The following is a 14422-nucleotide window of genomic DNA, read 5'->3' on the forward strand; positions in this document are numbered from 1 at the left end:
TCTAAATCACAAGAAAAGGTAATACTCAAGCAGATCCCAAAGTGAATCCCACCAGGGGTTCAGATTCCAGAGCCAGCAACGCCTCCCTGGACACCCCCACACCATTGCTCTGCGGGGAGGACATCAGCACCCTGAAGCCAGAGGCTACACCTGAGGAACTTCGCAGCTTTGGCACAGCAGCCACGGCTGTTTCTGGCTTCTTTGGAGTAGTGGCCCTCATCCAAGGCCCTGAAGAAACGGAGGCACGATTTTTTAAGAAATAACGGAGGCACCAGACCAACTTTCTCCACAAATCTTTGGAGCTTTCCTGCCATGCGATGCCATATATCCCAACACGATCAACCTGGCCCTCTGGAAAGAGGATGACTTCGCTGTCTATGCCAACATGTCCCCGTTTTGATCGCCCCAGGAGGACATCGCCAGACCACGTGGAATACACCTCCACTGTATTCCACTGATGGGAAGCCGATGAGATACTCCAGTGTGGAGTCAGACCTGCACCCTAGCTGAATCTGGATACAGCTTTTGCTTTAAATGTGTGTGTGTGTGTGTATGTGTGTGTGTGTGTGTGCGTGTGTGTGTTTTAGAAAATGCATAAAACATATTCTGATGGGGGAAAAAAAACTACACAGAAGAAGCAGTTTGAAGTGACGTGGGAGTAAGGGCAGGGGTCAGAGGAAGAAAGCAGTTGGAGATTTCACTTGGTAGTCCTGAATTGAGACGGTTGTTGTAAATGTCATTAAACCTGTTCTCTAGTCTTATGCACCACCTCACCCTACCCATCTCTCACCCACAGCAGTAAAGTCACATTTTACACTTTCAAGAGCTAGACTTGTTATTTCAAACAAAGACATTTTTTTTGCAAATCAAACTTTAAGGGTGACTTTATTATTCTCCCCTCCCATTTTTATTATTGAGTAAATAAATGAACGAGTAAGCTAAATTGTCAGTTTCCCCGACAAGATGGAAATCTCCATTATCATGACACTAATATGTTTTGTCCAGGTGATCTGAATTTCAATGTGGGAGAAGGAGGGGGAATTCCATGCTGGGATGATGCAAGTGGAAGAGCTTGCTTATTAGAAGAAAATATCTTTTCCTTTTCATCCCACAGGCCAGTCTCATCACACAAACCTAGTTCAGAGGATGCTAATATACACCTTGCCCACCTCTCGCAGCCCGTCTTTCTTACTCAGATAGTTTCCAAGCAGCTCTCTAACGGAGACACAGTCTTTAGTTTGCAGGACAAATTGGGCCACAGCCTTCCCTCCTGGCAGACGGCCCCTGGCCATCTCCCTTTTGACACTGTCCAGGACAACTCCCCTGATGTCTTTAGGCTTTCCTGGCACCCCAAAGATGAGAAACAGGCCCAGACAATCCTCTCCTATCAAGCTACAGAATTCGTCCAGCTTTTCAAATCTACTCTTCTGGGAAGACTCTGCCCTGGATTCTGGATTGGAGGACTCACAAGGCTTAGACGCGACAGGAGGAAGAGAAGACATAGGCAGAGTCTGTACCGCCAGCTGGAGCCTTATTTGCTTATCAGATCCCCAAAAGGTCCAAATCCAGTCGGCCCCAAACAGGAAGGCTTGGTGCTTGGTCATCTTGGTGGTGGTGAGCCACTCGTCAACGCCCTTTTCTTGGCAGAAAGTGACGAAGTGGATTAAGAAGATCTCATTCAGAGTGTCTGGAGCTGGGCTCAGATTGCTCAGAGGGTCTTCAAATCCAAGGAACTCCTCCAGTTTCTGAGCGGCATGCGCTATAGCTCCACTGAACACCTCACAGACGCTGAGAACCTCTTGGCTGTCCTTGGGAGCCGGCTGTTGGGACGGTTTCTGCCCCATTTCCTCTGCACCCAGTCAATACCACTTCCAGATATCAAACATGTAGCCTTCGTTCAGAATGACTTCTTTCTCGGAGTGAATGTCTTGCAGTGAAGTCGCATCTGTTAATGTGGTCCCAGCTTTCTAACCCCGCAGCTTACTCGGTGTAGCTAAGCATATATGCATACAACTAAACAAATAGCTCTCCCTGTTTGCCAACTGGGTGTGTTTTATTCATGCAGATTTCTGCCGGTTTACTAAGTGAGAGATACTAACTTTCACAAAACCATCTCTTCTTCTCTGGTTATAGTCACCCTGCTTTTCCTATTTGGTCATCTTTTCCAAGATATGCTGCATCTTTTCAAATTTCAGTTCAATTAAAAATAGCATTTAATTCCTGAAAGAACCATTTACTTTCTACAACTAACTTCTTAAGTGTTCTTTAAAAAAATTTTTTTTAATTGGTTTCAGAGAGGAAAGGAGAGGGAGAGAGAGAAACATCAATGATAAGAGAGAATCATTGATCGGCTGCCTCCTGCACGCCCCCCACTGGGGATTGAGCCTGCAACCTGGGCATGTACCCTGACTGGGAATCTAACCATGACCTCTTGGTTCATAGGTTGATGCTCAACCACTGAGCCATGCCAGCTGGGCTCTACAACTAACTTCTTCAAATCTGCAGGCGAGCCATTTCCCTTTGCTTTTCCAGGATCCTCTCTGCCATGACTCCTCACTCCGCAGCTCAGCGGCCTGTGCTTCCTCCCACACAAGCGTTTCTCAAAACAAACGTCTCATATTCCTACCTGTTGGCACATGCTACGAATCCCACGGAAAGTATTTTATGGGCGTTTGTGAACTGTCAAGAGTTTGTTATTGTTCTCTATATCAGAAATGAAGCCTACTGGTTATACAGAACAAAGGGAAATCAAGTAACAGACAATAAAAATATGAGGCAATTATCAGCTGACTTTATTTCTTTTCATATGGTGATACCAGCAGTGTATAATATTTTGTAAATAAAATATATACCATCAAAAGAATTTTAACCTCATCACACAACATCAGTTATGCTACAATGTCCTGAATAAAGAATATTTGGCCTCTGTAACAGTCTCCTGGTATTTTTAACCAGGTGGGAATATCAAATTTGTTTTCCAAATGGTGACATATATCCACATTAAAATAAAACACAAGTACATTAAGAGTCCAATACAGTTACCAAATAATGAATGGTAGGGAGCAAAAGATTATTGTTAGCATCAAATCATTTTAGTCATGAATAGATAGTAATGTAGTATTATAGGCTCCTTGATGAAAAGCTTGGCAACTTGCTGATAACTTGAAAGATCGTATCATGACATTCAAATATAGTTTGTAAGTAAGCCCACTGGTGTATACTGAACTGCCCAGCCCTATGCCCATTTGTGAAAACCAGTCTTTACCACAGTTGGCTATCATGGTAATGACGTAGTACTGAGTAAAAAAATAGAATATTATTTCTGATACCCCTAAAAGGAATAATAAACACAGTGACAGTTTGTGCTGCAGCTTTGTATTTTCTTTACAAAGAATATTTGGGCCCTGTGCTATGGAAAAACATGAACTACATTTTATTATCACAAGATAGGCATTCTTTTCCAGCCTCAGAGTTATTAAACTCTGAGACAAAATGTTCAGACAGATATTCAGCTTTTTTAAAAGGATTCCTTCCATTCATGGGTAGTCTGAGAAATGTACATTAGTCAGGCTGCTGGTATTTTGAGACAATGGTCTATCTAGCAAAGAGGAAAATAAGAAGCTTAATACTGTAAAGGTTTTTGTTTTTGTTTGGTTTCTTCAGAAATCATTTCTACAAATTTTGGGGCAGCTTCTGAATGCGTTCAAGTTAATAGAATGTAAATGTCCCTCAAGTTCTTCCTTATGAGTTTAAAAGAATCCAAGATTAAGGCTGAAATTCTTAAAAAACCAACAATTTTGTGATGTGTCATGGAAGAACAGTTGTTTCATATACACTAATTTAGTCCGAGTGATTAACATCATTAAAATTCGGTTGTGGAGAAAGAAAGATTATCCTGACCCGGCCAAGAACCAGCTGGCATTTGAAAAATTTGATCACCGTTATTTTTTCCAATGTGATCTTTTTTTTTTACCATCTTCCTTAGGTATGTCACAAAATAAAAGTTCTATGTTCTGTGTACTAAATATATACATATATTTAGAAAAATATATAAAAACAGGACACGAGGAGGCAAGTGGAGGTGTGGCTGGCATTTAGTGGGCACGCTGGGTCTTTAAGAGAGATCCCACATACCGGTTTTAAAAGCACGTGCTCTGCGGCAGTGGCTACACCGACGTGACAGAATCAGCCACCTGAGAGTTCCCTCTCTCCCAAGCCCTCCACACTGTGAACATGACCGGAAACACTATGGTCAAGTCCTCTCATAGTAAATGCAACACTTTAAATAGAATATATCACAGATTTTTACATTAAATAGAGGAAAAACAATTATACTCTCATTCACCAGTGTCTCACTTTCTTGTGGCAGCTTTAAAATAGGCACAGATCCCCTGCTTTCCATTTCCACTTCCAAATGAGAAGTTGATTGATAAACCAGATCCCACCCGCTACTTGCTGGATGTACTGTGAGTGGAGAAAGAAAGCGGAAAGAGACCGAGGGCTCCTCACGCTCGTCCAGGTGCTGCGGTCAAACGTTTGAGTCTTCGTCAGTAATGCTGGCGCTGGGGGACCGGGCAGCGAAATCTTTAAACATGTCATCTTCCTTCAACATGTGCTGGGAAACAAGGACACGGGAGTCACACACACTGCGCTCTACGGGCAGACCCTTGGGGTGACTTGCAAACGTATTTTTAGAGTAAGATTCTAAGCTCATTTCGCCAGCTTACCGTGAGGTTGTTGATGCCTTCCGAGAACGCACCTATCTGCCTCACTGTCCCTTCGGAATCTTCCATCTGCAAAGAGCACACCACAACGTGACAAGCTCATCTGCACAGTTTCAAGGAAAGTGCGGCAAAACGAATAAACAGCTGAGAAGAAATAACGCAAGTTGCGTTGAGCGGGATAGGAGCAATGGAATACTTCGGGTGGTAATCTCCTTGCGCGGCTGTGAGTAGATGTGGGAATTCAGAAGAAACACTTGAATGGCATTTCCAGACTAAATGCTCTGATGCTGACAATGCCACCAAAAGATTACGGATTAAAGGGCAATTTTTGGTCCCATGACTTCGTACTGAAAAGGCTAAGTAGTATGAGCTGTCCATTCCTGACTCGTTTTCATACGCAGATTTCCTTAAAATGGAGCTAGGGTAATGTAGGTAAAGCACAGGGTTGGGAGCCAATCTGGCAAGTTGGAATCCCAGCTCTTCTATCTGAGGTAAGTTATTTAATTTCTCTGTGCCCCAGTGTCCTTCTCTCTAAAATTAAGATGAGAATACTCCCCATGCTTTAGGGTTACTGTGAACATTAATATATGTTAAGTGCTTAGGGGAGTGCCTGGGATATAGTAAGCAGTCTGCAAGTGTTCACCGTCATTTTATTATTATCTTTATTCTTAAGCATTGGAAGAAAACTTCCTTGCTTCGTGGACACAATACAAGAAGTTTCCATTGAGTGTTTCAATGCTGGGAGAACTTGAAAACAGGTAGGCAACGTTGCCCTTACCTGCTCTAACCGGTCCAAATCATCCTCGTCATACAGGCGCGTGTCCAGGCCAGCTTTAGGTACTTTCTTAGATACACTTCCTGATGCCTGTCCCAATTCCATTGGACAAACATATTCTTCCCCATCTTCCTGTTTCTTCTTTCTCAGATTCCCAAAATTGCTGAAGGTGAGTTTCCTTGGCTTTAAAAGAAAGAAAACAATAACATCCAGGGATTTAATAAAATTCATATAAAAAAGGACTAATAACATGTATAATTTCATTTCATCACTCAGAGAAAAGCAACTGAATGATTAAATTTGTATTAAAAAAAAAGGCATTCTAGGCCTGTGACAGATGCATCCAAATATGATCAATGATCCTTGTTAATAATCTCAGAAGATTACATTTGTTCTCCTTATTCACTCCAACTAGCTGGGTAGTCACAGTGATAAAAGCAAAATATGCAAAGAGCCTTATTTTTGCTTAAACAGGACTTAATGCACATGAGATTCCTCAGGGCTAAATACAATTTTACAAGGTTTTCCAGTCTAAGATCAGCAAAAGAAAATGGCCCTTACTGTATTTTCTTTTTGGGTGGGGCTGTGATTATCTTGTATGCCTGTTATGCTTCTATAACAGGGTGGTGACTGCTAAAAGAATCCTTGCTCTTTGGGAGAAAAAACTTCCAGTGATACTTAGAAGAGAAACTACATCTTAGTCAATGGGTAGTTACGGAAACTGTTAAGTAGATGGTGATTGGCTGATGCAGAGAATTTATACAGAACAGAATCTCTCAGACGTTTCAAATCTGGCACATCTTCTAAAGGAGAAAGGGAGGTGAAGAGAAAGTGTCAAGCAGGTAGAAGGGGTTGAAAAAAAGAACTTGAGCTCTAGCTGGTTTGCCTTAGTGGATAGAGCACTGGCCTGCGGACTGAAGGGTTCCTAGTTCAATTCCTGTCAAGGGCACATGCCCGGGTTGCTGCTTGATCCCCAGTAGGGGGCATGCAGGAGGCAGCCAATCAATAATTCTCTCTCATCGATGTTTCTCCCTCTTCCTTCTTCTCTGAAATCAATAAAAATATATTTTAAAAAAAAAACAAACTTGAACCATATTTGTGAAGGAGTCTAGAAACCCTACATCCACATTAAGCTGGTTGAGATAACACGCAGAAGAGTTAGCACAGGAATTATTTAAAAGAAGAAAAAGGAGTCTGAAATTCATATGATCTATGAATCTAGGCAAACTAGGAATATCCATTCTCTGCTTCTGTGCCTTTGTCTAACTTGCAAGGTTGGTCAATTATAGGCCAGACAAGCAGAATCTGTATGAGGAGAAAGGCAACTCGTATACTTGATTTATCCACAGCAAAAATAGGACAAGTGCAATCAATATTTGGGTCCAAGTCATGGGCTCTCTGCCTTGGCAATGTATCCATTATAGAAACCAACATTATGTCCTTTATTATTGTTAACCCTAACAAAATAAATGATTTTTAGCAAAAATTCCCCCAGAAGAAAACCTTCAAAATTGTATTTTATTGATTGCTATTAAAGATGCATATACCTTCAACCCATCCACAAAACTTAGTAAATCCCAGAAAATGGGATAGCCGGAAAACAGAATTGAGCCTTTGCTCTCGTTTTTGGTATAACCAATTATTACATGATGCGAGCTTGAACCAACCTTCACTTTGGCAGTGGCTGTTAAAAGTACATAATCTGGTAACTCCATGGCATCACGCTTCTGGTGTTGGGCCTCAGCACCAATCAGAAGGTTGAAATGAGTGGCCAAATGTCTTCTCAACAGGGTCTTACTCGGCGGGATGTTCAACAGCTGAGCCATTGTTTCTACATTAAAACGGGGTTCTAGAACCTATAAGAAAAATAAAGATCGTGTAAGGTATGGTATATCACACATATACCATATAGCACTGTGCTTTATGATTTGCAAAGCTCTTGCATTTAGTTATCTCCAATGACCTACTCAGTAAGATACACTGAGTATGGACTTTAATCTTTAATTTACATTTCTTTTCTTTATTCTGCCCAAGCTAGTGAGAGGGGAGCTGGTCCTGACATCCAGGCATGACTGAGTCAAGGCTTCTACCTCTCTGAGGTATTGTATTTGGGATGTCTTTGAATACAGGTTTTTTGGTTTTTTTTTAAATTGATTTGAGAGAGAGATGGAGAGAGAGAAATATTGACTTGTTCCACTTATTTATGCATTCATTGGTTGATTCTTGAATGTGCCCTGGCCAGGAATCAAACCCGCAACCTTGGCATATTGGGACAATACTCTAACCAACTGAGCCTTCCTGCCAGAGCAACATTTGGGATGCTTTTGGCAGCCAACTTCTTTGCAACGTCTGGGGGCAGAAATACAATCTGTATCTTTGCAGAGGTTTTAAAACATGATGACATGAGAGCCAGCAGCCAGATGTTATCTAACAGAAAAGAGGACAATGGAAGAGATGGGTTTAAATCTGATCTAGAGTTCTGTAATAGTAAAAAATAAGGGGGGAAAACACGCTGAAAGTAAAAATTCACTAGGAATAGTGCAGTAAGGCTGTGTTAGACATCTTTAGGGTTATAATAAGTAAACGGATACGTTCCCACTCATTAGATTAAAGGAGACAAAGTGATAAGTCAATTTCAAATTAAAACAGTTTTTTACCATGAGCCCACCATGGACACCACTGCCTCGGAGATTGGGGGCATATTCTGCCAAGTCCACGGAACGCAGCCACTCCATCACCCGGTGGTTGGTCCACTGCTGCACCTCCGATGGGGTGATGCTGTTCTATGGGAACAGAGGACACCAAGAGCTTCAGTCACTGACTATGGGATTCCTAAGATTCCACCTGCACATTCCGTCCAAAAGTCTGCCACACAGAACGGTGTTTCTCGACCTCCCACTAAATGTTTACAGAGAGGGTAAAAAAGTGATTGCTAATTTGAATTCTCTTTGAAAGAAAATGGCCACAAAGTTTCAAGCTTTTTTTTTTTACACACCATTAGAGCAGTGCTTTAGGAAAGGAAGTCTCTATAGGGATATTTAAGCCTCTGGTTTAAGGAGGGAGAAAAATAAAATACACTCAAGAAAAGGAGGAAGGGAAACTAAAACACAACCCTTGGCTTCCGTGACACAGGTAGAACCACCATGGGAGGAAGGGAAGGAATACAGGAAAACAAAGCCTAAGACGTGAATGAGGCTGGGTGTGAGGCTCTGAGGAAAGCAGCAGCCCTCCCCGCAGCTTCCAAGAAGAAATGGGTTTCAGTTTTGCACACAGGACAGTCGTATGCGTGGAAGGTGCATGCAGAGTAACCCTCAACTCAAACGCTACCTCATCAGACGGCCGCCTCCGTAGACAGTTGGGTTCAAAGTTGTTGATCCTCAGGACCTGGATGGCCCTTTTGATGCTGAGATGATGCAGCACACTCACGACCTTCAAAGACAGCAAGTCATCCTGCAGGAAAGAACAAGACGCGGGGCTCGTTGAGCAGGACGGCCTCCTCACGGAAGTCTCAGAAAACGCACACAGAAGTGGACGAGCCCCTCTCCTAATAGACCCCGACGGCTTGTCGTTGTGTTCAAAGCCTTTATTTAATAGCAAGACGCTTTTCCTTGTTCCAGTCAAAATCTTCTCCAGGACCCCAATATATCAGAAAACCAAAATTAATGTTGTTCCGACTGACACTGACTTCCATCTATTTCTGTCCCAAACATTCTGGGACAGGCTTGTGGGACCCCTTCGCTCTGAGACACACAGTTTGAAAGCACTCGCTGGGTCATGACAAACGGTGACCTGCTTTGATGAAGCAGATAGCTAAGAGCAAGTGATGTTCATGGACTGTCGAGGCTTGCTTTTCTGAGCTAAGACACATCCGTTTTGGGAAAAACCAGAAGAGTGGTCACACACTATCCCCCCAGCTTCAAGAAATCTCTAGCTCTAGATTTGTATGTGATATCCAGCAGACACTATGGAAATTTTTAGAAAATCTATGTCAACCAAAGCAAAGGTCTTGTTCAGAGTTGAGTGTAAAGAAATTAAGAAGCTACAAGTATCAACACGTATCACCAATCATTTCCTTCAAGGAATAACTTTGGCCAGCCTGTGGTTACTGGGCACATTTCAAACATACCAAACACACCAACACAAATGATTGTAGAAGAAGGTGATTTGGGTGGCAGTGTCAACATAAGCATAGGTCTACATCCAAACACACCCAGAAAATAAACAAGGAAAACATCCATGTTAGACACATCTTACTGATAACATTTCTTATGAGGAGAAAAATATTAATCTTTTATAAAAATAGTTTTTAAATACTAGGCAATCAGTTTAAATCCGTAAAGGCTACTAAGTGAGCAAAAATTCTTTCCAAAATTTTTCTGGATTTATTTCTTAAAGGTAGTATCTTGTAAATTAGAAAGGACATTTGACAATCTAAGATTGAGGCACCCATTTAAAACATTTGCATGTGGGTTATTTTCAACTTAAAATCTATCAGAGTTAAAAACAAACAAACACATAAATGCATAATGTTCATAATGTCAATAAAATGTTAATTGCTTAAGGGATTTTAAAAGTAGGGACCATTTCCTTTTTTAATCAAAACACTTTTTTGGATTTTTAAAAAATCTTTTATTTCTAAGTACTTTTAGATTTACAGAAGAGTTGCCAATAATAGTACAGAGAGTTCCATATATCCTTCACCCAGCTTCCCTTAGTGTTAACATATAACTATAGCATATTAACTAAAACTAAGAAATTAGCATAGACAATAATAAAATTAACCAAACTACAAACTTCATTCAGATTTCAACAGTTTTTTTTCATGAAGGTCCTTTTTCTGTCCCAGGATCCAATCCAGGATACCACATTAAAAACAGATTTTTTATGACTTAGAACTTCCAGGATCCAATTTTCTAAGGTAATTTATTCATTTACTAGAGGCCCAATGCACGAAATTCATGCAAGAGTAGGCTTTCCTTCCCCCGGCACCCGGGCTTCCCTCCAGCCGCCAGCACCCAGGACCTGGGCTTCCCTCGCAGAGGGAGGTCCCGCCCACTCGCTGCAGCCTGCTGGTTGGTGGCCTGGGCTTCCTTCTTTGGGGTGATCATGGAGCGCCCCCCCGCCCCGCCCCCTGATTGATTGCCCCGCCAGCCGGTGGCCTGGGCCTCCCTCTGCGGGGAGATCATGGGGCGATGGCCAGGCCCCTGACCAATCGCTTCGCACCAAGATAGTGTGGTCCCGATGGTCGTCCGGATGGTTGTTCCACTGTTCGGCCATTCGGTCAATTTGCATATTACACTTTTATTATATAGGATAGCTATGAGAGTTATAGATATGCTTTTTATAAAGATTTTAAGCCTGAATTTGTTCACATTCCCAGGGGAGCATACTTAGACCTAGCTAGGCAGGCCAATATTTACTGAATTTGCTCCAGGTGGAGCTGTGAACTATCAAGAGCAGGTGTCTGGAAACTGCGTAGGTTCAAATGACATATGATGTTTCTTTTACTCGGTAACTGTGGAAGCTTGGTCAAGTTACCTGATTTCTGGGTTCCTTCGCTTCCTCATCTAAAAACTGAGGATAATAAGAATGCTAACTCAAGGACTGCTGAGACTTCAGGATTGATCCCAGTAAAGTGCCTGGCACACAGCAAATGTGCAACATACCACCTGTTAGTGTTACATGATGTATGCACCAAGATACAGACTTGGTTCAATGACAGAGAAGAAAGCAAATCCCATGAGCTGATCTCCAAGTTTCTTAATATTGGAAAATTCCCAATTAAGTTAGCTGTTTGAAACTTTCCACTTATTTGAAGGAGATACTTATAGTAGTTGAATCCATAGCCCAGCTCACACTCACAAAAAACATTTCAGTAAAAGTATGTCAGGTAGAACCCTGGTAGTACTGTGGCATCTAGAACACATTCTCCTGGAATCCATCTCTCCCCACTGTTGGAAAGCAGGGGAAAGTCCTTCTACCCCTGGGGCAAAAGGCTAGACATATGAAACCATAATGAAGGAATCCGAGTGAAAGTCGACCCTTCCCCTACTTCTTTACCCAGGGCGACTCCTGCCCTAGCAGAACTGGGAAGAAGTGAGAAGGTTCCAGGTAACAGTTCTCAAATGTGGGAGGGAAGGGAGAAGACAAGTCCCTGTGGATTTCAGGCCAGAAGGGTAGCCTTTCACGAGTGGTCACTGCACATAGGAATATAAAATTTAGAAACTGCCAGGGATTAAACATTCTACACTCTATTTTTAAAAAAACGTAAGATATAATTCACTCACCATTCAATTCACTCATTCAAAGGGTGCACTTCAATGTCTACAATATTGATTATACATGAAATCAATTTTCTGGATAGTTTGACTTAAATTAGGTTTCAAATCCTCCAACACTGTTGCAACCACCAAATCCTACAATTTAAACCTAATGGGAAATATTCCTGCCCCTATCTTCAAGTGAAGCAACATATTCAAACTCAGGTGAAAATCCCCACACCCCAGGGGAAATCACTTACGATGGTCATGTAATGGAGCATTCGACCATCTACCCGGCCTTCATCAAACTGGGTCTTATACTGGGGGAGGCCAATGTCATCCAACCATCCTAAAGGAGAGAAATCTGCGTTGTTAAAATGCCACAGAATACCTGTCCTTGTGATTAAAAAGGAAGAGCGGCATTATTTATTTATTTGCTTGCTTCCTTATTTATGAGTTTAAGAATTTAAAACCTCTTACTAGTGACCCAGTTGAAATCCAGCTTTCCGTGATTGGTTTCCTCTTCAGATCCCAGAGCTTGCAATGCCAGCTGGAGTTTCTTTCGATGAAGTGAATGCTTGATTCCAAGTTCCTGAAATCATAAACAGAAACACTGGCTTTACAATCCTGTCAATACGGGCTGGGTGCCACTGGCAATGGATGCAAATTCCTCCAAAATGAAGCGAACACCCAAGAGCCAACAATGACATTAAATCAGAATGCTAACTCTGGCTAGTAAAAAGTTGCCGAACAAAAGGCCCCTAAAAGGCCAAGACCACTGGAGTTAGTTTAGTGGGGGTGTGAGACATTCACTAGTAGGCTCCTTCCTGGGCAAGACTGGAACTGTGGGACGCAGAACAGGAATTCTACTCTTATTAAATAACTGGGAAATAAATTGGGAAATGTTAAATAATGGGACATAAAATGTAGGGCTCTTTCTTTGTTGTTGTTGCCTTTTGCAAAGTGAAGTTGAATTGCATATATTACATTGGGGAGACGGGTTAATAATGATAAAGCCACAGAATGATTTTGAGAAATATGAGCTTAAGGTTTATTATTGTGGCCATACAATTATTTTTCATTAAAACGCCCAGTGGCTTAAGTGTTCCATAAGGAATCATTACAACCAGATCCTTTGTTTTTAGTCCATGAAATAAAATAAGCATGAAGCAGGAAACGCAGACTTTTCCAAGAGCACTTACTGGCTCCCCCCATTCCCACGTAAGGCGTAGAAAACAATCCTACATTCATATTCTCTACCTCTCTCTCAGAATTCATTACGCAAACAAAACAAAGAAGCAGTCACCTTCTCTAGATCTTGTTGAGAAGCCTGCAAAAGTGTTTGGCCAGATGCAATCCAGTGCTTGCCAGAATTCAGGTAGGACCCCAAGCCCTGTTCCACAAGCCAATTGCAAACCTGCTCCTTGGTCCATTTGGCAAATGGCATATCCAAGTCACTACAGGAAAATGAACAATTGTATGAAAAACAACTCAAAGCCAATCCTATGGCTTATCACTAAGGTTGAACAACTGTATGTTCAACAGATACGGGTATTTCCTGGTGATACACATTTGACTGTGCAAAGCTTAATATCAGTACATATTTGGAAGAGGAAGTGGCACTGGAGTTGAAAGTGACCTTGTGAGACCAATTTTCCTTTCAAATGAAACCACAAAAGATGCAATGTGGTTAGCAAAAACATGTTCTGTAGAAGACCGAGTTGAACCAACAAGTCAAGTCATCGTACCAATGTTGTTTGAAGACTGAATTCACAAACAGAAAACACTAGGTCAGATGAAAAGAAACTCAAGTCAAACTTGAATTCACTTTAGCAGAATAATGGTTTCTTTCCAGGTGGTAATCAATGAGAAGAGGGCAATATGTCATCACTGATTATAAAAGAAAGTATAATCAAAGCAAATTTCTGTTTTCTTTTACTTTGACACACTAATAGTATTCCTGTTTTATTTTTTAAAAAAAAAGTGGTGATAAGACTTTTTTTTATCAGCACAAGGAGGTCCTCTACTGTGTACAAAGAGAACATATGGCAAATGAGACTGCTCAGTATTTGAAGAAGGCTAAACAGAGTTAAAAGATTTAGTATCAGTGATTGGTGCTATATGTTTGCCAGCCCCACCCTTTTTATGCTCGGTAGGTCAGTACAGTACAGGTAGTTCCAAACCAGCCCTGAACTGTGGGAAAGGTGTAGGAAAAGTTCTTAGACTCGTAATAACTAAAACATTACACAGTCCTAATAAATTTAAGATTTCTGATAGAATCTTTATCTTTAGATGCTTTCACAAGTTCCATTGCTTATTAAACAGTGATTTGTCAGATACTTAGCACATATAAATTAATTTAATCTTCAAAACCATTTTTCGGGCAAGGTACTAATACATACCACAAGAAACAGAGACACAAAGCATGAGAGTAGCTGTTCAACGTTATCCAGCTTACAGGAAGTGGTAAGACCAGAAATCAGACCCAAGCAATCTGCCTCTAGAACCTACTCATAAACACTATACTATCCTATCTTTGCAAGGCTATGCTTTAGAGTACTTATAATTATTTTCTTTGAAAATTTAAGTCTGATAGTCATTCTAATACAGATGTTGCGGGCACTTCAGCTGTGGCTCCTCACCTAGCTCAGATAGCCCACATC

The 14422-nt window shown here is 41.4% G+C and overlaps 2 protein-coding genes across 9 annotated transcripts in view; both read right to left on the reverse strand.

The window, feature by feature from the left end:
* Nucleotides 1–1034: 1034 nt before the first annotated feature.
* Nucleotides 1035–1844, reverse strand: REP15 (RAB15 effector protein). The gene has a single exon (XM_008140514.3). It carries the CDS (start codon nt 1842–1844, stop codon nt 1140–1142), a length of 705 nt encoding a protein of 234 aa, XP_008138736.2. The 3' UTR covers nt 1035–1139.
* A 925-nt stretch (nt 1845–2769) lies between these two features.
* The window catches only part of PPFIBP1 (PPFIA binding protein 1), a 164327-nt gene continuing 152674 nt past the window's right edge, over nt 2770–14422 (reverse strand). For all 8 annotated transcript variants that reach the window (XM_008140513.3, XM_054719192.1, XM_054719193.1 and 5 more), the window contains 9 exons: nt 13066–13216; nt 12240–12351; nt 12020–12108; nt 8827–8949; nt 8157–8282; nt 7167–7355; nt 5503–5682; nt 4728–4793; nt 2770–4615 (listed from right to left, as the gene is read on the reverse strand). In XM_008140513.3, coding sequence (XP_008138735.2) covers nt 4529–4615; nt 4728–4793; nt 5503–5682; nt 7167–7355; nt 8157–8282; nt 8827–8949; nt 12020–12108; nt 12240–12351; nt 13066–13216 — 1123 coding nt within the window. In that variant the 3' untranslated portion in view covers nt 2770–4528. The remainder of the gene's footprint in view (nt 4616–4727; nt 4794–5502; nt 5683–7166; nt 7356–8156; nt 8283–8826; nt 8950–12019; nt 12109–12239; nt 12352–13065; nt 13217–14422) is intronic.

The sequence above is a fragment of the Eptesicus fuscus genome, chromosome 7, assembly GCF_027574615.1.
Source record: "Eptesicus fuscus isolate TK198812 chromosome 7, DD_ASM_mEF_20220401, whole genome shotgun sequence".
NCBI classification, from domain to species: domain Eukaryota; kingdom Metazoa; phylum Chordata; class Mammalia; order Chiroptera; family Vespertilionidae; genus Eptesicus; species Eptesicus fuscus.

What these genes read in the sequence shown, in the direction of transcription:
- REP15 (XM_008140514.3), bottom strand. Translation starts at nt 1,844, where the DNA reads ATGGGGCAGAAACCGTCCCAACAGCCGGCTCCCAAGGACAGCCAAGAG.